Here is a 23,336-nt window from a genome sequence, read left to right on the forward strand (position 1 = left end):
CGGGATCGCTCCTCGGCCCTGGTGACCGGCGGGGGCTTGTGCCTGCTTCCGCCCGATGAACCCCGGAGCTGTCCGAGGGGAAGGGACGGGTGGAGAGGGTGGGGAGGGGGGGCTGGGGGACGGGTGGAGAGGGTGGGGAGGGGGGGCTGGGGGACGGGTGGAGAGGGTGGGGAGGGGGGACTGGGCTGGGGGGCTGCTGTACTAAGATGAAAATGTTGGTCACGAGTCCCCTGGCTGACGGAACCCAGCAGTTTCCGGCTCGGCCACGAGCGATATTAGTCGGGCAGTGTCAGGGATGGCGGCTGGAGCCGGGCTGAGCCGCTGGGAGTCGCCGGGGCGGGGGGCCTTTCCTGGGGCTGGGGTGGGGGGCGCTTCCCAAGGGGCTGGAGCTTTTGGGAAACCCAAGAGTTCCTGGTGGCTCAGCTCTAGCTGAAGCCACGTTTTTGTAAGGCAGGAGGAGAAGCCAGTGGCCGGATCCTGGGACCACCGAGCGACCTCCTGACGTGGGCAGTGGCCCGGGCCCCGACTGGAGGGTTCGCCCCCCACCCCCGAGCTGAGCGAGGCAATGGAAGGGCAGGACTGGGGCTCAGGGAGGGCTTCTGTCACTTGACCTCTCCCCTCGCTGCTCCCCCACAATGGACTTGCAAGAAACGGACTCGACAACATACGAATGGGCCTCTCTCCGGGCTTGGCTGCTTCTCTGGGCTGCTGAATTTCTGGCCTGACCACTGGCTCCCTTGTTTCGGATTTGGGAGCAGATGGCAGCTGTGGGGGCGGGGAGTGGAAACCACAGGAGGACCTGGTGGAAGATGGGTGGAAGGAGGCAAGTGGGTGGCAGGAGGGTGGCAGGTAGAAGGCAGGAGGGTGGCAGGAGGGAGTAAGGAGCGAGGCAGGCAGGGCTTTGGGACTGAGGGAGGAAAATCCAGTTTTCTTCCTGCTTCGATCCCCAGGATCCCCGGGAGCCCCAACAATGAGTAGAACCAATAAATAGAATAAATAATAAATAGATAAAGACACATAATACAGGGGCATGGAGGGCTGGGCCTGGAGTGGGGAGGGGAGGTGGGGGAGAAGAGCTTTCCAGCAGGGGTCGAGCTGCCCTCGGCTCAGCACCCTCATGTGAGGCTGAGCTCAGCACCCTCACGGCTCATGGGAGAAGGGAGCCATTGGTCCCTCGAGCCACCCGGGGCAAACCCGACTGCCCGGGCCATCGGCTGCCCCTTTCCCAAACGGTGTGATGACAGCCGGTGGTGGGCAGGGGAGGAGGGCCCTGGCAGTTCTACGGGAAAGTCCTCGGGAGGAATCCAGAATAGGATGAGCAGGCCAGGTCTTTTCCCGTGTAGAGGGACCCAGCCACAACCCCATCCCTCACACCGAGCTTTAGCCACTCCACCTGGTCCCTAGCATCGGACCGAGCTGGCACCAAGGCACGGGCAGAGGATCCCAAGAAGCCTCCACTCGGGCTCTTCTAAACCTAGCACCCCCCAAACCTTCAATTCCCCCAGCTTTAGCCGCCGGGAACATTGCCCCAGGGTGAGCCGTGGCCTTGGGCAGTGCCAGGATGCCCGAGGAAAGAGCAAGACGCACAGCCATCCTTCCCCCCACCCTCCCTCCCACTCCCTGCCCTCGGGCCCGATTTAAGGTTCGAAGGTCTCCCCCACACCCCACAAACAGGACATGAGACGCTTGGAAAAGGAAGTTGGGGGAGAGAGGGTGATCCCAGGCACCTGGAGGGAGATGGGAAGGAGATGGGACTCAGGAGAGGGGAAGGCGCCTCCATCCCACTCACCCAGGTGGATGAGGGATCCCCCTGAAAGGGGCGGGGGAGGATCCCCTCAGGCCTCGACTCTCCGGCTGCAGGCGTCAAAGGCCGACTTGGTGGCCCCGCCAATGGCCTCCACCAGCTTGTCATCCCAGGCGACGACGTTGCCCAGGAGGGGAGCTGTGCAGTTGGCGATGCCCAGGACCTGGCCAGGGGTCAGGATGTGGTCCCACAGGTTAAACTGGGAAATCTCACCCACGAAAGCCTGGGTGGCATCAAACCGGCCGCCCAAGGTGTCCTGTGCCCAAGACGGGGTAGGGTGCGGGTGAAGGGGGGCGAGGAGGGGCAGGGAGGAGAGGGAGAGAGAGAGAGAGAGAGAGAGAGAGAGAGAGGAGGAGGAGGAGAGAAAGGAGAAGACACGTGGTCAACAAACAGCCCCTGGCTGCCCCCAGCTCATTATGGGGTCCCCGGGTGACCGCTACTGTTGCCTGCCGGGAGGACCTCCCCTTCCTTCTCTCCCCTTGCCAAGTCCCAGATTGGCAGTTCGGGTGAGGCTTTGGCTAGAGGAGAAAGATGAGACCGCCCAGAGCTGCGAGGGAGGGAGAGAGGAAGTCAGGGGATCCGGGTTCTAATCCCCGCTCCACCCCTTGTCTGGTGTATGACCTTGGACCAGTCGCTTCACGTTTCTGGGCCTCAATTTCCTCCTCTGTAAAATGGGGGTAAAAGACTCATATTCCCTCTCCCTTAGAACTGTGAGCCCATGTGGGATTATCTTCTACCCACCCCAGCACTTAGTACAGCGCTTGACATAGAGGAAGTCCTTAATAATTACCACCACTGTTGTTTTTATTATTATTATTATTATTATTATTATTATTATTATTATTATTAATAATAGTGGGGAGGGTAAAGAGAAGTCGAGAAGGAAGAAAGGAGGGAGAGCTGAGCCTCCCTCTGGCAGGTGGGGAAAGTACCCCCACAGCTCAAACAGAAAGATCCCCGTGGGAGTGAGGAGACCCTTGGTAGGGAAGGGGAAGGTAGACGGTTTGGCCCTGAGAAGAAAACCACACGGACCGTGGGGGAGTGGAGGACACGGAGTCCGATCTGATGGTTCAACAAATCGTCCCCAATGCCGGGGAGGAGGGGTGCCGTGCCTGTCGGCCCCCTCCCCGCCCACCGGGCCCCTCCCCTCCGGCCGGCCCGGCGCAGGGGGCTCACCTGCTCCTGGCCCAGTACCATGATCCCGTGGGGCTTGATGGGATGCCAAGCGGCCAGGTTCTCGCTGGAGCCGCGCAGCTCGCCGTCCTGGTACGCTGACCACAGGCCGTCCCGCGTGGTCCAGGCCACGCAGATGTGGTGCCAAGTTCCGTCCTTCAGGTTCAGGGGCAGCTGCGCCACCTGGGAACCCCCGAGACCCGCTGTCAGCCTCACCTGAGCCAGAAGCCCCGGGACCTGGCACACGCCTCAGGACTGTCAAACCCAACCGGTGAACCCAAGGGAGGACCCCTGGGTTTGGGGGTTCTCAGTGTCCCCTGGCAGGGCCCGATGCCCCTCTCCGCAGCCTCCCTCCCTCAGAGGGAGCTCCCTCCCCACAGCAGGTACCTCATTTTCCAATCCGGAGTTGGAAATCCAATCCTGGATCCCCCACAAACTGGCAGAGGAGCAAGAGAAGGAGAAAGGAGGGGGAACCTCCACACCCACTACCCTCTATAATATCCCGGGGCCCAGTGGCCGTGCCCCAGGAGGGGCCCTAGGGGCTGCCGGCTGCCTAGGGCGGGGAAGAGCGAGGAGGGGTGAGGAGGGGCGCTCGGATTTAAGAGGTGGCAGCGGGCAGCAGCAACCCACGCTGGCAAAGGAAAACTGGCATCCCGGTCCCAAGTTTGGGACTCACTGCCTGGCCCGGCGTGAGGAGGGGATGAGTCGTCTGCCTCTGAAGAAAGCCAGAGGAGAACATGCCCACCACCGTGATTCAGGAAACCGAAGCGTGGAAGGTCTCCTCCCGTCCCCTTCTCTCTTCTCCGGGTCAGTCAATCGTATCTATTAAGTGCTTACTGTGTGCAGAGCACCGTGCTAAGCGCTTAGGTGACCTGGCGAGGAAGGATGTGGGGGCGGGAGGGCCCGGGAGATGGGCTGGGAGGCAGGAAGCTCTGGGGAGGTCTGGGGAGGTAGGCCCACCTACCTTATCGTTGATGAGCAGCTCCATGGGGTTGTGCCCCCATTCCAGCAGCACGATCTCATTGGCCTGCCCGGGCACCGAGTAGGAGAAGGGGGTGCCCAGCCCCGCCCCGCCGGACTTGGAGCGGAGCCACATGCAGATGGTGAAGGAGTAGAGTTCGGGCAGCGTCTTGCGCACACGGGCATACATGTAGTTGTTCCGCACGGGGATGTTGACCTTGAAGGCATCCGGGGGGCTGAAGGCCGGGGCCTCTGGCAGGAGGAAAGCAAGGAGGGGACGGTGAAAATGAGCGGGAATTCCCGGGCCACGGCGGCCTCCAAGCCGGCAGATGGGCAAGGCCGGGCAAGGGGCACCGGAAGGGCCAGACGCCAGACCAGCTCTTTGAGGAAGCTGGCGGGGTTCACAGTGACATCTTGGACGTGAGGGGCAGAGAGGGTGCCCAGGAGAGATGGATCTGGCACAGACTGGGGTGAGCCTTGGTTCTGGGCTCGGCGACGGAGGAGCCCCGAGGGGGACACCCTCCCCACCGCCACTCCTTGCGCCGAGATGGCCGCCGTTACGTTCAGAAGAACGGACCCGCCACAGCCCACCCTTGCCCGTTCCCTCGTTCCCGACACCCGCTGAGGCCGCCATCTGCCCGCCGCCTCCCTCCAAGCACCAGTGGGCGAGAGCTGGAGATGGGAGAGGGGAGGGGGTGGAGCTGCTGATTGCGGTGGGCGTTTATGGGAGAGGGGCCAGACTTCAAACTGGGCTTAGCCCACTCTTCTCAGGCTCGATTAATACAAGTGATTGATGACTAACGGTAACAATATTGGTATTTGATAAGCGCTTACTATGTGCCGAGCACTGTTCTAAGTACTGGGGAGGATACAGGGTAATCAGGTTGTTCCACATGGGGCTCACGGTCTTAATCCCCATTTTACAGATGAGGGAACTGAGGCACCGAGAAGTCAAGTGACTTGCCCAAAGCCACACAGCTGACAAGTGGAGGGTGCGGGATTAGAACTCATGACCTCTGACTCCCAAACCCGGGCTCTTTCCACTGAGCCACGGTGCTTCTCTATTATGTCAAGCATTGGACTAAGAGCTAGAGTAACTACAAGATCATCAGGCGGGACCCAGGGAGGGAGAACACTGGTCCCCGTTTTACAGTTAGGGTAACTGAGGCAAATGGAAGGGAAGGAAAGCAGCATGGCCTAGTGGATGCCTGGAAGTCAGAAGGACCTGGGTTCTAATCCCAGCTCCACCACTTGTCTGCTGCGTAACCTTGGGCAAGACACTTAATAATAATAATGTTGGTATTTGTTAAGCGCTTACTATGTGCCGAGCATTGTTCTAAGCGCTGGGGTAGACACAGGGGAATCAGGTTATCCCACGTGGGGCTCACAGTCTTAATCCCCATTTTACAGATGAGGTAACCGAGGCACCGAAAAGTTAAGTGACTTGCCCAAAGTCACACAGCTGACAAGTGGCAGAGCCGGGGTTCGAACCCATGACCTCTGACTCCAAAGCCCGGGCTCTTTCCAGTGAGCCACACTTAACTTCAACTCTGCTTCAGTTACCGCACCTGTAAAAATGGGGATGAAGATTGTAAGCCCTATGTGGGACAGAGACTGTGTCCAACCTGATTAGTTTTTGTATCTACCCCAGTGCTTAGTACAGTGCCTGGCACATAGTAATCGCTGAACAAATACCATTTAAAAAAAGGGACTTGCCCGAGGTCACACAGGAGGCAAGAAGCGAAGCCGGAATTAGAACCCGGGTCCTCCGGCTCCTAGCCTCGTGCTCTCTGTACTAACCACGCTACTTTTCTGACTCTTGATCGACGGGCACCTCCCGGCTCGGATGCCGCCGGGCCAGGCATCCCGCCCTGTCCCACCCCGTTCCCGCCCCCACCGACCACCCACCATGCTCCAGTTCGGCCACCCGGCTCTGAAGCGCGTTCAGCTCCTTCTCCAAATCCTGGCGTTGCTGATGGTTGTCGCTGTTCAGGGAGGAGCGTTCCTTCTCCAGGGCCTCGATCTTGGCCAGCAGCTGGCCCTCCAGCTCCTCCATCTTGGAGTGAAGGGCATCCCGGGGCTGGTGAGGCGGGGTGGAGGACGAGGCGTTCCCGCGGGCCGGTAGCTCCTGCTGGAGACGGGGAGAGAAATGGGGCCGACTCACTCTCCGGTCCGCCCTCCCTCTGCTCCCCGTCTCCCGCGGGCCACGTGATCTCCCTACCATCATTCAAAAAGTCTCAAATCCCACCTCCTCCTCTAGGAAGCCTTCCCTGACTAATAAAGATGGGAGGCTACCTTTCTCTTCTCCACCACAGCACAGAGAGCCCCCCCACCACTCGCCAAGCCCATTCACCGGCTACAGATCTCCCCCAGGCTCTGCCCACCACCCTAATCCCAGTCTTGAGCAGCCTGATTGGAAAGAGTGGACAACGAAAGGACACTTCCTAAAGGACAAAGCTCTAACGGAGACCTGCTCCCTACCCAGGCTCGGTCAGTTGGGCTAATTCTGGCCAGCAGGAAGTTCAGCTCGTAAACACCTGGAGGACCAGGATCGGGTCTACAAACTCTATTATTATACGCCCCCAAACCTGGTGCAGTTTGACCCCGGGGAGATGGATCAGCTCCAGGTCTGCTCCCCAGGAGACGGGGTTAATATGGGCCCTGCCTGCCGCGAGAACGCCTGGTGTCCGGAAGGGTACGGCCTCGCCCCCGGCACCTGAAGGTCGCCAGGGAGACGGATAACCTTGGGGACGCTGCCGGTGGCCACAGAGAGAAGAGGAATGTTCCGGAGAGTCTTTGGGGCATCTGGCAAGAACCCTCTGTCTGGACTCTGGTGCTCACAGCCTAGCCCGGCCCCAGATCGGAAGGGGAGGACACACCCGAGGCATCCCAGGGGAGGGGACCCGGAGAGGAGTCCGGGGGAGTTGGCGGAGGTGAAGGACAACCTGGGTTCTACTCCCAGCTCTGCCACTTGGCTGCCGTGTGACCTGGGGCAAGTCGCTTCACTTCTCTATGCCTCAGTTCCCTCATCTGTAAAATGGGGATGAAGACTGCGAGCCCTATGTGGGAACTATGTCCAATCCGATTACCTTGTATCTACCCCAGCGCTTAGTACAGTGCCTGGCACACAGTAAGTGCTTAACAGATACCATCATTATTACTATTAACTCCTCCCTCCTGTCCCTCCTTGGGTCTAGACTGTCTCTTATGTGGTATTTGCTAAGCGCTTACTATGTGTCCAAAGCGCTGGGGAAGATACAAGTCAATTAGGTTGGACACAGCCCTGTCCTGCATGGGACTCGCAATCTAAGCGCTATCAACAATTTTTATCAATAAAGGGTAATGGGCCGATAAGCCAGGGAATTAGAACCCCAGGGCCAACACTGTCAACACTTTTTATCAATAAAGGGTAATACTCAGGCTGATAAGCCGCGGAATATTCCTTAATAACCTCTTCCCCGAAAGGTTTAATATGCTTTACGGCTTTATCTCATTTCCCAGAATCCCCTGGGCCTTCCCGCCCGGCATCGACCCTGCAGCACGGCTCCCTCGGGCCCAACGCGATTTCTCCAGCCCGACATCCGGGCCCGGGCGTCCGCCTCCGTCTCCCGACTGAAGACGGACGGAGCAGAATCCTGCAAAACAGGGAGCCTGGAGCAGAGAAAGGATCTGGCCCCGCCGAGGAGTCGCCGCTGCCGGGGAGATACTGACATCCTTCCCCGGTTTACGACCCCCACCCCGCCGGGAAACTGAGGGAGAGCCTGGACCCGGGTCTCTGCCCTATCAAGGGCAGCAAGCTCCCCTGCTCAGTGGGCGGTCCCGAGCTGGACTTTGAGGCCTCCGCCTTGGGTTGCCCAGGGGTCATCTCACAGGGAGATAAGTGTGTCCAGGACAGGAGATACAGCCGGGGGCGAGATCTCCCTGCCCTCGTGGAGCCTGCGATCCAATCCAGGAGATCACAACCATGGCTATGGACTGGTAAAGAGAAGCAATGAGGTGGTGGGGTGGGACTTGGTGTTCTACTTGGATTTGCACTCTTTATTCACCCCTCCCTCGGCATTTACGTCCATAGCCGTAATTTATTGATTAACAGTAAGGTCAGTCTCCCCCTCTAGACTGTATGCTCGTTGTGGGCAGGGAACGGTGTCTACCAACTCTGTTGTACTGTCCTCTCCCAAGTACTCAGTACCGTGCTCTGCACACAGTAAGTGCTCAATAAATACCACTGATTGAACGTGTCGAGATAGAAAGCAGGAGACGGGGGAGGGAGGAGGTCAAGAGTTGGCTTAGCCCCCTCTTCTCCCAGCCCACGTGGGCCAGGCTCGGCTAACATTCTGTCTGGCTGTAGGTGTTTCAGTCAGTTGATTTTTTTGTTTTCCCTCTCTCCCTTCCTCTCCTCCACCTTCCAAGTCCTCTACTGCTGGAGAGGCAAAGCAGAGGTCGGAAGCAAGGATCTGGGTGTGGTTGTATTGTACTCTCCCAAACCTTTAGTACAGTGCTCGGCACAGAGTAAGTGCTCAATAAACAGCCCTGATGGATTGACTGATTCCGGAGAAGTCCGGAGAATGGGCTAGAAGACCCGGGTCAGGGGTTGGTTCATCCAGGGAGCGTCCTCCGCTCTTCGCTCTGCCCTCTCCCTCCTTGGTTTGAATGGGGAGGTGGGGCAGGAAGGGGAGAGGAGACCTGGGTCTCCAGATTGCTGGGCTCTAGGTTGGCATAATAATAATAATAATGTTGGTATTTGTTAAGCGCTTACTATGTGCCGAGCACTGTTCTAAGCGCTGGGGTAGACATAGGGGAATCAGGTTGTCCCACGTGGGGCTCACAGACTTAATCCCCATTTTACAGATGAGGGAACTGAGGCACAGAGAAGTTAAGTGACTTGCCCACAGTCACACAGCCGACAAGTGGCAGAGCTGGGATTCGAACTCATGAGCCCTGACTCCAAAGCCCGTGCTCTTTCCACTGAGCCACGCTGCTTCTCCAAGGCATCTCCTCCATCGTCCCATTCAGAGGACTTGGGGGCAGCTCAGTTCCGAGGGAAGCAGCGTGGCTTAGCAGATGGAGCACAGGCCTGAGAACCAGAAGAACCGGCTAATCCCAGCTAAACCCAGCTCCGCCACTGGTCCGCTGTGTGACCTTGGGCAAGTCACTTCACTTCTCTGCATCTCAGTTCCCTTATCTGTAAAATGGGGACCGTCAGCCCCATGAGGGTCGGGGATTGTGTCCAAACTGATTAACTTGTATCTAACCCAATGCTAGGTACAGTGCCTGGCACATAGTAAGTGCTTGACAGATACCATTAAAAAAACCCAACGACGAAAAACTGGAAAAATGGGGTGATCAGTTGGGATGACTCCAACTCGGAAAGGCCATCAGAACTCTCCCCGCTCCGCCCCTCCTCCCGAGATGGCCGCTTCCCACGGGAACAGCCGGGAACACGTCTTCGTCCCCGTTGCCCACCCCCGCGTGAGCCGGGGAGCCAGATTGTCCTCTGCCACGGAGGAGGAAGAGGAGGATGGAGAGGCAGCTTCTGCAGGCTTCTTGTCCCCTCCCCGCCAGGGTCCACCGTCTGTGCCTCCGCGGGGGCGGCTAGAGGCCTGTAGAGAACTAGCCAGGCGTGTAGGTAGCGTGGGGGCAAGGAGGGGGATGGGGAAAGGAAGCCAGACCGAGGCGGGCGGAGGAATGGGAGAGAGTACGGACTTTAAGCTCCCAGCCCCTTGGCCTGCAGATCAAATTCATTCATTCATTCAATCGTATTTATTGAGCGCTTACTGTATGCCGAGCACTGTACTGAGTGCTTGGAATCTACAATTTGGCAACAGATAGAGACAATCCCTGCCCAACGACGGGCTCACAGTCTAAACGGGGGAGACACACAGCAAAACAAAACAAGTAGGCATCGATACCATCAAGATAAATAGGATCATAGATATATACACGTCATTAATGAAATAGAGTAATAAATAATATAGACAAATAGACACAAGTGCTGCGGAGAAGGGAAGGGGGTACAGCAGAGGGAGGGAGGAGGGGGAAGGGGGAGGGGCAGAAGGAAAGGGAGGGCTCAGTCTGGGAAGACCTCCTGGAGGAGGTGTGCGCTCGGTAGGGCTATGTAATAATAATGATAATTGTCAGATTTGTTAAGCATTTACTATGTGCCAGACACTGTGCACTAAGCGTTGGGATGGATACAGGCAAATCGGGTTGGATGCAGTCCCCCTCCCATGTGGGGCTCAAAGTCTCACTCCCCATTTTACAGATGAGGTAACTGAGGTTCAGAGAAGTGAAGTGACTTGCCCAAGGTCATACAGCATAGGCGGCATTAGAACCCACAACCTTCTGTCTCCCAGGCCAGCACTCTCTACCCACTAGATGTGAGGTCGAGGACGGAAAGTGCTGGAGGACCTCTCTGTGGGCAGGAAACTTGCCTACCGACTCTGTGGCACCGCACTCTCCCAAGCGCTTAGTACAGAGGTCTGCACACAATGAGTGCTCAATAAATACGATTGCCTGACTGAGAGGGCGGGGGCCTGGGACCTTTTCCTGATGGAGAAAGTCAGGACACCCGGCATTGACTTATAGACATCCTGGCATTGACTTATTTGGGGGAAGATGGTCAGTGTCGAGGAGAGAGGACAAACAGCCTGAGGATACAGAATGGGCGGGCGGGCAGACCCAGACTATGGACCAGCAGTCCGCGCTGGATTACTAGGGATATCAAGCGGTCCAGCCCTAAGCATCCTGATGTTGCTAAGGACAGGAACCATCTCTCGGCCCTGCCACTTCTCTGCTGCGAGACCCTGGGCAAGCCACTTAACTTCTCTGTGCCTCAGTTTCCTCATCTGAAAAAGCGGGATTAAGATGGCAGACCCCACATGGGACAACCTGATTACCTTGTATCTACCCCAGCACTTAGTAACAATGCTTGGTAAATAGTAAGCGCTCGACAAATACCATAATTATTTCTATAATTATTACCTCTCGTTTCCTCCAAGCTGCGGAGAAGCAGCGTGGCGCAGTGGAAAGAGCATGGGCTTTGGAGTCAGGGCTCATGGGTTCGTATCCCAGCTCTGCCACTTGTCGGCTGTGTGACTGTGGGCAAGTCACTTAACTTCTCTGTGCCTCAGTTCCCTCATCTGTAAAATGGGGATTAAGACTGTGAGCCCCACGTGGGACAACCTGATTCCCCTATGTCTACCCCAGCGCTTAGAACAGTGCTCGGCACATAGTAAGCGCTTAACAAATACCAACATTATTATTATTATTATTATCCTGTTACCACTGTCAGGGCTGGGCGGGTCATTGGTCTGATGCAGAAATGGCTCTGCTGATGGGTTTAGAACAAGTGAGAGTTCAAATAATAATAATAATAATAATAATGATGATGGCATTTGTTAAGCACTTACTATGTGCCAAGCACTGTTCTAAGCACTAGGGTAGATACAAGGTGATCAGGTTGTCCCACGTGGGGCTCACAGTCTTAATCCCCATTTTACAGATGAGGTTACTGAGGCACAAAGAGAAGTTGACTGCCCAAAGTCACACAGCTGACAAGTGGCGGAGGCGGAATTAGAACCCACGACCCCTGACTCCCAAGCCGGTGCTCTTTCCACTGAGCCACGCTGTTTCTCATGTCAAAGCAGAGTCATGATGGGACCCAGCTGAGCCTCCAAGGTTCATGCTCGGCTACTGACTTGCTGTCTGTTTTTCAGAAACCCTCAGTCTCCCCCCTCCCGATGAGGGCCAAAGAGAAGACAGATGACAGTGTTTACAAAGCAACTCCCCCACAGAAACTCAGACTTCAGTACCCCACCACCGCCACCCCCCCCAGCCACCCCCACTGCCATCCTGTCCCGCTTTCGCCCAGGACTGAATCACTCACAGAACTTCCCCAGGCGCGGCTCTGCCACGGGAAGAAGGCGTGGGGCAAGAGCGACGGCGCGTCATGAGGCGGGCGAGAACAGGAGCTCTGTCTCCCACCGCGATCTCCGAGCAGGAGAGGGAGGGAGGGAGGGGGTCGGGGAGGTTTGCCGATCAGCAGGGGCCATGGCAGGGTGGGGGGGCACCTGGTGGCTCAACCAGCCCGGGCATCCCACGCGGAACAGAGGCATCGGAGAAGGAGTGGGACCCCAACGCTTTCCCAATCTGCCAGCCCAGGGGGGAAGCTGGCATTTTTGAGTTTGGGATTTGCTGCCAAGAGAGCCCACTGCACTTTATTTAAAGAGATAAAGGGATGGGAAAACATCAAACTCATCACCTAATGGGTCAGAAAATCGGTTTTCTCTCCTCTGCTCATCTCTCCCGGCCTCTCCCGCTTGTCCCCGCTCCATCCCTAAGCCGCAGCACCCAGACCCCAATCCTTCCCTTGAACGGACTCTCACAGGGACTGATGCTTTTCCAGTCCAGACTTCTCTTTGTCGGGAATGACCGGACAGGAAAGCTGCAGGGTACCAGGAAGCGGGTCAGTGCCGCCTGGTACTCAACAGCGTGTCCACTACACCGGGAGCCTCGAGGAGTCCTGAGCAGGGGCTCGTTGGGGATGGAGAAGGAGAAGATATTTCTAATTCCAAGTTGAATTCTTACTTGCCCCCAGCTTATTTCTCCTAGGTCCCATGCCAGGAGACCCAAGCTGGCTTGTCGGGCTAAATTCGTAGCCAGGGAGCCCGACTGGTTTCTCCCAGGGAAGGTGGAAGAAGAATCTGGGCCAAATGGGTGGTCTCTGGGCCTGCTGACACTGGTGACACTGGTGGTATGGAGGCAAAATGCCCTCCCCGCGATCCCCCGTCACTACTGTTTTTTGGTGGGGGGCTTGCCTGGAGAGAAGGGCCAGATTCAGTGAGGTCCCACTCAGCAAGGCTTCCCCCATTAGCCCCCCCCCCATTACTTCACTGCCATAAAGCTGAGGCCTGAAACATTCTGGGAAAAGATCTTGGGGAGGGACAACAATCTGCAACCCCCATCAGCCAAAGCATCAAAGAAGGGTGATATTTGGAGAAGGGGAGGTGTAGAAGGGAAAATGGCATAGTGTGAGCCTCCAGGTTAAGAGCTCTGTAGACCTGAGAGCCAGGCTGGCCCCCAGGAGAGGGGGGCTGAGGGAGGGCTTTCTCTTGGCCGGCTATTGGTCCTTCAGACTAGAGACCACCTGGGGAAGCGTCCTTCTTGGTCTCACCCTCTCCAAGATGTGTCGTGAGGTGGTGGGGGAAGGAATCCAGATTGCTCTCCCTCGCCCAGCCACCCAGTTTCAAAATGGAACTGAGGCCCGTTGGCCATAATAGATGGGTCAGTCGGTCAGTCGTATTTATTGAGCGCTTACTAGGTGCATGATACTCTACTAAGCACATGGGAGAGTACAACAATATAACAGACATTTCCTGTCCTCAAAGAATTTTCAGTCTAGAGGAGGAGACAGACATTAATAGAAATAAAATTACAGATATATACGTAAGTGCTGTGGGGTTTTGGGGGGGAATGAATAAAGGGGGCAAGTCAGGGAGTGAGAGAAGAGGAAAGAAGGAGGAGGAGATGTGCCTTCAATAGGGCTCTGAAGCGGGGAGAGTAATTGTCGGATACGAAGCGGCAGGACGTGGGTGAGAGGTCAGTGGCGAGATAGCCGAGATGGAGGTATGGTGAGCAGGTTAGCAATAGAGAAGTGAAGTATGAGGGCCAGGTTGTAGTAGGAGAGTAGCGAGGTGAGGTAGGAGGGGGCAAAGGGACTGAGGGCTTGAGTGGAAACAGCAGGCTGAGAGCCGGGGCTCCCCCTGCTCTGACCTGGGGCACTTAGAAACCTTCCAGAAGCCCCAAATCTACCCTCCCCCAGTTGTCCAGCCACAGCCTCCTCCCTTGCCCAACCTTTCCCAAGCAACAAAACAGACCGGTCTGTTTCCTCTCCCAAGGAGCGCTTGAGGAGCAGGTCAGACCGGAGGGGAAAGTTGGGGAGGAGTGAACTGGATAATCCACAAGCCAGATAACGGAGAGTTAGCTGACAATTCAGAAGATTTATCAACCAACTCCCCTTGAGGAGGCCATGTGGGCCCGGCCATGACGGAATTGTGACTGCAGCAGCCTTTGCCATAGGCTAAGTTAGGCTGAGGGCTGCCAGGAAAGGCTTTAAAATCACAGGCAGGGATTTTGTCTGGGCCCTCAGCTGCAAGAATTTTCAAATGCTCCCACCCCTAGAACAGGTGGGAAGGGAATTGGTTAAAATTGATTAGCCAAATCTCTTAAAGTTTGGAGAAACTGAATAAACTTGCGCTCGCCTTTTTTTTTTTTAAATGGGATTCGTTAAGTGCTTACTATATGCCAGTCACTGTACTAATCGCTGGATAGATACAAGCTAATCAGGTTGGGTACAGCCCAGGTCCCATGTGAGGCTCACATTTTTACTCCCCATTTTAGAGATGAGGTAACTGAGGTCCAGAGAAGCGACATGAGTCATCCAAGGTCACAGAGTAGACAAGCGGTGGAGCCAGGATTAGAACCTGTTACTACCTAGGCTACCCTAACTGTTTGTGGAAAACCAAGAAAGGGGGCCAGACGTGTAAACTGGCCCCAATTTGGACAAGCAATCTGCTCCTCTAGACCCTAAGCTCACTGTGGGCGGGGAATGCATCTGTCTTCTTGTTATAGTGCACTCTCCCGAGCCCTTAGTGTTTGACTGGTGAGAAACAGAGAGAAGAGTCAGGATGGGAGGAAGCCCATAAGAGAACTGCCTGCTGGCTGCTGGGGGGGCGTGAGGAGAGAGCGGGAAGTTGCCACCAACAGTGGCTACCCATAGGATCTCCCCTGCCACAATTCAGGTCCCTGGAGAAGGGCCCTAACCATTTCTGTTGCCAGGTGTGCTCCTGCTGGGCAAGACCCGGGCCCGAAGAAGCAGTGAGGAAAGCAGGGTCAGCTCTGCCCAGCCTGGTCTCACTCTGGGCACGGCCCTAGGGCAGCCGTTTCCTGAGCTGCCCGTTTGCCGCCACCAAATCCCTCCCTCCTCCCCAAATTTGGAAAAAAAATAATAATAGAGATAGAGAGATTTCTAAAAAGCACCGATAAATCCTCTTATTTGTTGTTTTTATCTTCTGATTTCTCTGAGTGCTGGGAGAGTGGAAGCTGGACAGAAACACACACACCCTCACACACGCATACATATTTCTTTTGCTCCTTCCTGGCTCCTGATTACAGATTTCTGAAAGCAGGATTTTTGTAGGGAACCTTCCCCACTATCTTCAGGCCCAGCCCCAAGGGGACTTTGACCCCGATCGCTTAGACTTCAGGCAAACTCCCGCTGTTCCAACCTCACAGGTGGCTGGAAGGAGAAAGAATAATAACGGCGGTAATCGGTAAGCATTTACACTGCGCTTTGGGCTCAGCACTGGGGTAGAAGGAAGATAATCATTTGTTCATTCAATTGCATTTATTGAGCGATTACTGTGTGCAGAACGCTGCATTAAGTGTTTAAGAAGGGACACCGTCGGTGTCCCCCATGGGACTCACAGTCTGGGGTCTAAGTTAGCTCCCCCCGGCCCGGCCCTTGCCCCCCACAACCAGGGAAGCCCCTTGGCGGGGAGGGCAATCCGGGACTCCATCGGCCCCATGAGAGAAGAGACGGGGGGTCCCCAGGGGGAGAGGGGGGTGTTGACCCTCGCTCTTCAAGGAAGAGGGAAACGGGACGCTTGTTTTGGGGGTACCGGACCCCGGGAAGTACCCCGGGGGCCTTCAGCAGTGCCGCTCGTTTTCACCCCCCGCCTGCACCGAGCGACCTCCAGGGACTGGAATTAAGGCGACCACCTTCACGGAAACCAAATATAAGCGAGACTGAGAAGCAGTGTGGCCTGGCGGATAGAACCAGGGGCCTGGGAGTCAGAAGGACCTGGGTTCTAATTCTGGCTCTGCCACTTGTCTGCTGTGTGATCTTGGGCAAGTTACTTCACTTCTCTGTCGCAGTGCCTCATCTGTAAAACGGGAATGAAGACGGTGGACCCCACGTGGGACAGGGACTTATATCAACCCCCCAGGGATTAGTACAGTGCCTGGCACATAGTAAGCACTGTACCGAGAAAGAGAGAGCTGCACACTGGTGCCGGGGCAGCTTAAGACAGGAGCCGAAGCCTCACAAGTTTATCCACTGAACTGCCACCTCAGCACTTCTCCCCCACTAAGCCCTCGGGGTACCTCCCCCCACCCCCCACCCCGGATCTCATGTACATGTCTTTAAAAAAACAGTGCCTGGCACATAGTAAGCGCTTAAAACAAATACCATAATTATTATTATATAAACCCCGCTGCTCGTCCCTGCCTGTAGTTTCTTCTGACGTCCGTCTCCCCCATTGCTGTATTTATTGAGTGCTTACTGTGCGCAGGACACTGCACTAAGCGCTTGGGAGAGTACACCACCACAACACAGCAGACCTGTTCTTTACCCGTGATGAATTTACAGTCTAGAGGTATCTTCTAAGTTGACTGTGGTCCTCCCTATGCTTAGTACAGTGCTCCGCACAGAGTGATGACCAGAGCGGGGGCAGGGGGAGAATCAGCCTGGACCTTCCCTACCCTGAACGAGGAGGAGGTGCGGGTCCTGATGGTGGGGACCCTCAGGGGTGGGGATGCGGTGGGGGGAACTCTGTGCCTCAGTTACCTCATCTGTAAAATGGGGATTAAGATGGTGAGCCCCACGTGGGACAACCTGGTTACCTTGTATCTACCCCAGTGCTTGGCACATAGTAAGTGCTTAACGAATACCATCATTACGATGATGACCACGTTGACGAGAAGCAGCGCGGCTCAGTGGCAAGAGCCCGGGCTTGGGAGTCGGGGGCCGTGGTTTTAATCCCGGCTCTGCCACTTGTCTGCTGTGAGACTTTGGGCCACTCACTTGGCCTCTCTGGGCCTCAGTTCCCTCATCTGGAGAATGGGGACGGAGACTGTGAGCTCCACGCGGGACAACTCGATTAGAGAAGGAGCGTGGCTCAGGGGAAAGAGCCCCGGCTTGGGAGTCGGAGGTCGTGGGTTCTAATCCCGCCTCTACCACTTGTCAGCTGGGTGACTTTGGGCAAGTCTCTGTGCCTCAGTTCCTTCGTTTATAAAAATGGGGACGAAGCTGATCACCGCGTATGTAACCCAGCGCTCGGAAGAGTGCTTGGCAGAGAGCGAGCGCTTAACAAATGCCATGACTGGTTGAACTTCCACTTGTTCTAAACCCCTCCGCAGAGCCATTTCTGCGTCAACCGAGGCCGCTCGGAGGAACCGAGGCATAATAACTAGAATAGTAATGACGGTATTTGTTATTGTTAGTATCTGGTACGACGCCCAGCGCTTGGAAGGGCGCTTGGCACCTAGGAACCGAGCGATACCGACTATAACGGCAGTTACGGTCTTCGTTATGGTTACAAAGTGGAATGCCGCCCAGCGCTTGGCGCCTCGGAAGCGCTCGGCGAGTACGACGATGAGGGTCACCTCGGTTCCCTCGTCTGTCGAACGGGGCCCAAGACTGCGGGCCTCACGTGGGGCAACCCGCTGCCCCCGCATCTCCCCCAGCGCTCAGACGGGTGCCGGGCACACAGTAAGCGCTTAACAGATACCGACAGGCCGAGGACGAGGACGATGGGGAGGGTGACGGGGGGGTCGCCCCTCACCTCGATCTTCTCGATCCGGTCCTGGAGGGCGCCGACGGCCTCCTGCAGCCTTCGGACGGCGGGCGGGGGTTCCCAGGCCGGGGGTTCCCAGGCCGGGGGTTCCCAGGCCGGGGGTCCGTCCTGGAGGGCGAGGTGCAGGCCGCTCTCGCAGCGGCCCAGCTGTGCGGTCAGCTGCCCGATGGTCTCCTGGTCGGCCCGGATCCGCGCCTTCTGCTGCAGGGCCGTCAGGCGCAGCTGCTCGGCCGTGCTCTGCAGCTCCTGCAGCTCCCGCAGCTCCCGCAGCTCCTGCAGCTCCCGCTGCTTCCTCGGGGGCGGGGGGTCGTCGGGGGGCTCGGGGCAGGCGGCGGCCAGCGGGGTGCAGAGGAAGCGGCCGAAGAGGGGCTCCCCGGGGCCGTCCGGGGGCGGGCCCGGGGGTCCGGCGGGGGTCCCGGGCCCGTGCAGGGCCCCGAGGCTGGGCGCCGGGCCCGGGGGCGGCAGGCCGGACGCCGGCCCCGCCGACCGGTTGTGTCCGGGGCGTCCGGCGGCGCCGAGGGCGGGGGCGGGGGGCGGCGGGGGCGGCGGGGGCCCGGGGGGCGGCCCGGAGGGCGGGGGCGGGCGGGCCCGGGCCGGGCTGGCCGCGGGGTGCACGCTGGCGATGATGCAGATGACCGCACCGAGGAAGGCCAGCATCCCCGCGGCCAGGAGCACCGCCAGGAACTTCAGCGTGGAGCGCCCGCGGGGGGCCGAGGCCCGGGCGGGGACGGGAGCACGGGGACACGGGGATACGGGGACACGGACGCGCCCGCGGGGGACCCTCCGACCCACCGGCGGGGACCGGCCCGGGCACGGGGCGCCGACCGGGGGGCACCGACCCGCTGCGGCTCCGGCTGCGGCTGGTCCTGCGAGCCGCCGCCGCCGCCGCTCCTCCCGCAGCCTGCAACGGCTCCTCCTCCTCCTCCTCCTGATCCTCCTCCCTCTGCTGCTCCTGCTCCTCCCGCTCCTGCTCCTTCTCCTGTCCCTCCCTCCTCCTGATCCTACCCTCCCGCTATTTCTCCTGCTCCTCCTCCTGCTCCTCCGCTACTTCTGCTGCTCCCGCTCCCTCTCCTCCCCCCTTTTGCTCCTCCTCCTTCTGCGCCTTCTCCTATCCCTCCCTCCTCCTGATCCTACCCTCCTGCTCCTGCTCCTCCCTCCTCCTCAACCTGCTCCTCCCGCTCCTTCTCCCTCCTCCTCCCCCCTCTTGCTCCTCCTCCTTCTCCTGTCCCTCCCTCCTCCTGATCCCGCCCCTCCCGCTACTTCTCCTGGTCCTCCTGTTCTTGCCACTGCTCCTCCCTCCTCAACTTGCTCCTCCTGCTCCTTCTCCCTCCCCCTTTTGCTCCTCCTCCTGCTCCTGCCCCTCCCGCTACTTCTCCTGCTCCTCCCTCCTCCTCAACCTGCTCTTCCCGCTACTTCTGCTCCTATTCCCTCCTTCTGCTCATCCTTTCTCCTGAACCTGTTTCTCCCGCTTCTTCTGCTCCTCCTCCTCCTGCTGGTTCTCCCTCCTCCTCATCCTGCCCCTCCTCCTCCTCTCCCTCCTCCCTTTACTTCTCCTGCTCCTGCTTTTTCTGCTCCTGCTCCTGCCGCTGTGAACCGGGAGAGACGGAGGGAGGTAGGGAAGCGGGCCCGCCTCCACCCGACCCCTATTTGAGAAGCAGGGTGGCTTAGTGGATAGAGCCCGGGCCTGAGAGGCAGAAGGTCAGGGGTTCTACCCCCCCCCCCCCCCGCCTCTGCCGGGTGACCTTGGGCCAGTCACTTCGCTTCTTTGGGTCTCAGTTCCCTCCTCTGGAAAACGGGGGTTCACTCATTCAGTCGTATTTATTGAGCGCTTACTGTGTGCAGAACACTGTGGGGGGATTTGAGAGTGTGAGCCCCGTGTGGGACAGGGGCTGGGTCCAACCTGATTGATTTGTATCTACCTCAGCGCTTAGGCCAGTGCTTGGCACAGAGTAAGCACTTAATACCGTAATGATTATTTTACCCTTTCCCTGCAAAGGCTGGGCCGGGCTGCCCAGGGCAGAAGAGCACAAAGACCCTCCCTCTGCCCGCCCCGGGGCTGGACCTCGCCCTGGCTAAGGGGACCTAGCGTCTCAGCATCCTCACCCTGATTGTCACCTGTCGGGGGACCCCCTTCCTGGACCCCCGCCCCCCACAGATCCATCCTTACGTATCCTAGACCCCAAGGATCTACCTACCCCCCATTTCAGGTGGGGGAACTGAGTCAGGGAAGAGCGTGGGCCCCAAGGGACGGGGAGACCATTCCCAACTCAATGCAGAGTTCGCTCGGTAGTTCAGCCCAAACTACTGAACTCGATTTCCTGGCTCCCCATCCCTCCGTCGATCTCGTACCACAAGCCCACAGCCTGGGATCAGAGTGGCTTAGTGGCAAGAGCCCGGGCTTGGGAGTCAGAGGTCGTGGGTTCTAACCCCGGCTCTGCCACTTGTCTGCTGTGTGACTTTGGGCAAGCTACTTCACTTCTCTGTACCTCGGTTACCTCATATTTAAGATCGGGATCAAGACTGTGAGCCTCACGAGGGACAATCAGATTACCTTGTATCTAACCCAGCGCTTAGAGAACAGTGCTTGGCACCTAGTAAAAGCTTAACAAGTACCATAATTATTATCATCACCTCCCCAATCAGCTTCCTTCACTCCTGTGCCCAAGCCGCGGAGCGCTGCCGGCAGAAATCTAGATATCAGGCCCACCTCGTCCAACCTCAACTTCATCCTGGCGTGCTTTAACTCTGCCCTCTCCTTTGCCAGGCAAAATGATTTTCCCAACCTTACTGATACCCTCGCCGGTTGTTCCAGATGTTTAACTCCCTCCTCAAAACCCCCGGTCTCCCACCTCCGCAACCCCCATCTCTTGCCCTTAATGATTTGGCCACCTATTTTATTGAGAAAATTGAAACGATCAGAAGTGACCTCCCAAAGATCTCCTCTGCTCCTCTCGGGTCCCTCTCTCCTCCTGCCCCTTCTTCAACTCTCCCATCTCTCCCAGCAGTATTTCAAGAGATTTCCTGCCTTTATCTCGAGATCTCCTGCCTCCTCTCAAAATCCACTCCCTCCACCTGTGCCTCCGATCCCATCCCTTTGCACTTTATCAAACCAATTGCCCCCACCCCCTTCCCTCCCTGACAGCCATTTTCAAACAGTTTGCTCTCCAATTTCTTCTTCCCCACTGCTTTCAAACACACTCATGTCTCACCCATTCTAAGGAAAAAAACCTTTCCCTTGACCCCACTACTCCCTCCAGTTATCACCCCATCTCCCTCCTACCATTCCTTTCCAAACTCCTTGAGCAAGTTGTCTACTCCCGTCGTCTCAAGTTCCCCTCCTCCAATTCTCCCCTTGACCCTCTCCAATCTGGCTTTGGTCCCCTTCGTTCCACAGAAACCACCCTCTCCAAGGTCACCAATGTTTTGCTGTCTCCCCCTTTTAGACTCTGAGCCCGTTGTTGGGCAGGGATTGTCTCTGTTGCCGAATTGTACATTCCAAGCGCTTAGTACAGTGCTCTCCACATAGTAGCGCCGAATAGATACGATTGAATGAATCTCCTGACAAATCCAATGGCCTCTACTCCATCCTAATCCTCCTCCACCTCTCAGCTGCCTATGACACTGTCAACCACCCCCTTCTCCTGGGAACATTATCCATCCTCAGCTTCCTGAGATAGGAGGAGGAGCTGGGTGGGAAATGTGACCTGGACCGGGGCAGGGCATGCTGGTCAGCAGGGGCCACGCTAGGCCACGGGGTGGGAAATCGGTCCTGGACTGATGCAGGGGAGCTGGGATCTACATTATTCCAGTGGCCAAGCAATACTACTGACCAGCCTAGTAGGGCTGGGGCCTCGTATGGGTGACAGTGGGTGATCCAGGAGGGGATTGAGGACTGTCCCCCAGAGATGGGTGGGAATAAAGGGGTTCTGGCACTGTGTAGCTCCAGGAGCAAATTCATTCATTCATTCACTCATATTTACTGAGCGCTTACTGTGTACAGCGCTTACTGTACTGAAACGCTTGGTGGAGTATAAGATTTCAGAATTGGTATATTCCCTGCCCTCAATGAGCTTAAGGTCTAGACGGGGGAGACAGGCATTAACAGAAATAATTATGGATATGTACATGAGTGCTTTGGGGCTGAGGGCGTGGTGGATAAAGGGAACAAATCAAGGTGACACAGAAGGGAATGGGAGAAGAGGAAATGCGGGCTCAGCAAGGCAGCCTTCTGAATGTGTCCGTTTAGTGTTATATGGTACTCTCCCAAGTGCTTAGTACCGTGCTCTGCACCCACTAAGTGCTCAACTGAATGAGTGAATGATGCCACGGTCAGAGAAAATCTTGGTCTGGACGGAGCCCCGGAGTGAGTCTGGGGACCTCGGGCGTCGTCCTGTAACAGGCTAATAGCTTCCCCTCAGACTCTGGCCACATGCAGCCAATCCAAGCCCATCACTCACCCTTCCCACCCCACAAATATTTAGTCAGGCAGTCCATCGTATTTATTGAGTGTATACTGTGTGCAGACCATGGAACTAAGCACTCGGGAGAGGACAGAATATCAATAACCAGGCACATTCCTTGTCCACAATGAGCTTACTGTCTGGAGGGGGAGACAGACATTAATATAAATAAATGACAGAACTTAGTTTAATGGCAAATTTAGTTGTCGTTCCTATTTCTATTAGACTGTAAATCCACTGCACTGTAAATTCCTGGCAGGTAAGGATTGTGTCTACCAACTCTATTAATTTTTTTTAATGATATTTGTTAAGCACTTACTGTGTACCAGGAACTATACTAAGCGCTGGGGAAGATACAAGCTAATCAGGTCGGACTCAGTCCCTGTCCCACATGGGGCTCACAGTCTTTATCGAACTCTCCCCAACACTTGGAATACGATACTCTTCAGAGTAAGCGCTCAATAAATACCAGTGATGCATTGACTCCGCCAACGGAGAAGTTCCTTCTGGGTGCATGTGTAGCTGAAGAGGCCAATGCGGGATCCATGGTTCCGGTCACGCTGGCCACACAAAAAGACCGTCCCTCGTTGCGTGGCCGCGCTTAGGGGCTGTTTTCCCTTTGACCTCCTTGTCCCTTGTGTAGCCCCCAATAAGTCACTGCTGTAGAAGGTGCACCCCAGAAGTCTGAGGTCTCCTCTCCTCAGGCCCCCCAAACTCCTCTTCCATACCAGGGCAGCCTTGGAGCAAATGAGTACCCCTCAGGGACCCTCTGTCTGGCTCACACTATTCTGAATCTGAAAGGGAGGTCCTCCTCAGGCGACCTCCTCCCAAACCCGGCCCCTGCTTTCCAGGGGAGGCCCTCAGTGAGGTCAGGCCCGGGACCCCTTTCCCACATCCTCCCCTGGCCTGGAACTCCCTCTCCCGGAACTCCCTCTCCCTCCATATACACCAGACCACCACTCTTTCCTCTTCCAAAGCACTGTTAAGGTCACATCTCCTCCAACAGGCCTTCCCCCCTACCCCAGCTCACTCTCCCTCCTGCTTCATTTATGTACTTGGATTTCATTCATTTATTCAATCGTATTTATTGAGTGCTTACTGTGTGCAGAGCACTGTACCTAGCGCTTGGGAGAGTACAGTTCATCAACAAACTTGGATCTGTGACCTTTTGGGCATTTGATATTCATTCCACCCCCAACCCCACAACACTATATTAACGTCTCCCTCTAGACTGAGAGTAGTTAAGGGCAGGGAACATGTCCACTGATTCTGTTCTATTATTCATTCACTAGTATTTATTGAGCG

At 56.7% G+C, this 23,336-nt stretch overlaps 1 protein-coding gene across 1 annotated transcript; it reads right to left on the reverse strand.

Moving 5' to 3' along the window:
- Nucleotides 1–144: 144 nt before the first annotated feature.
- Nucleotides 145–18,108, reverse strand: NPTXR (neuronal pentraxin receptor; the record flags this gene model as incomplete). Its single annotated transcript, XM_029078682.1, has 5 exons — nt 145–2,060; nt 2,981–3,160; nt 3,942–4,189; nt 5,846–6,068; nt 17,560–18,108. Coding segments are annotated over 5 exons (1,425 nt in total), but the record flags the coding sequence as incomplete, so codon positions are not given.
- Between the last annotated feature and the right edge of the window lie 5,228 nt (nt 18,109–23,336).

This window comes from Ornithorhynchus anatinus, chromosome 14 (genome assembly GCF_004115215.2).
Source record: "Ornithorhynchus anatinus isolate Pmale09 chromosome 14, mOrnAna1.pri.v4, whole genome shotgun sequence".
Lineage (NCBI taxonomy): Eukaryota > Metazoa > Chordata > Mammalia > Monotremata > Ornithorhynchidae > Ornithorhynchus > Ornithorhynchus anatinus.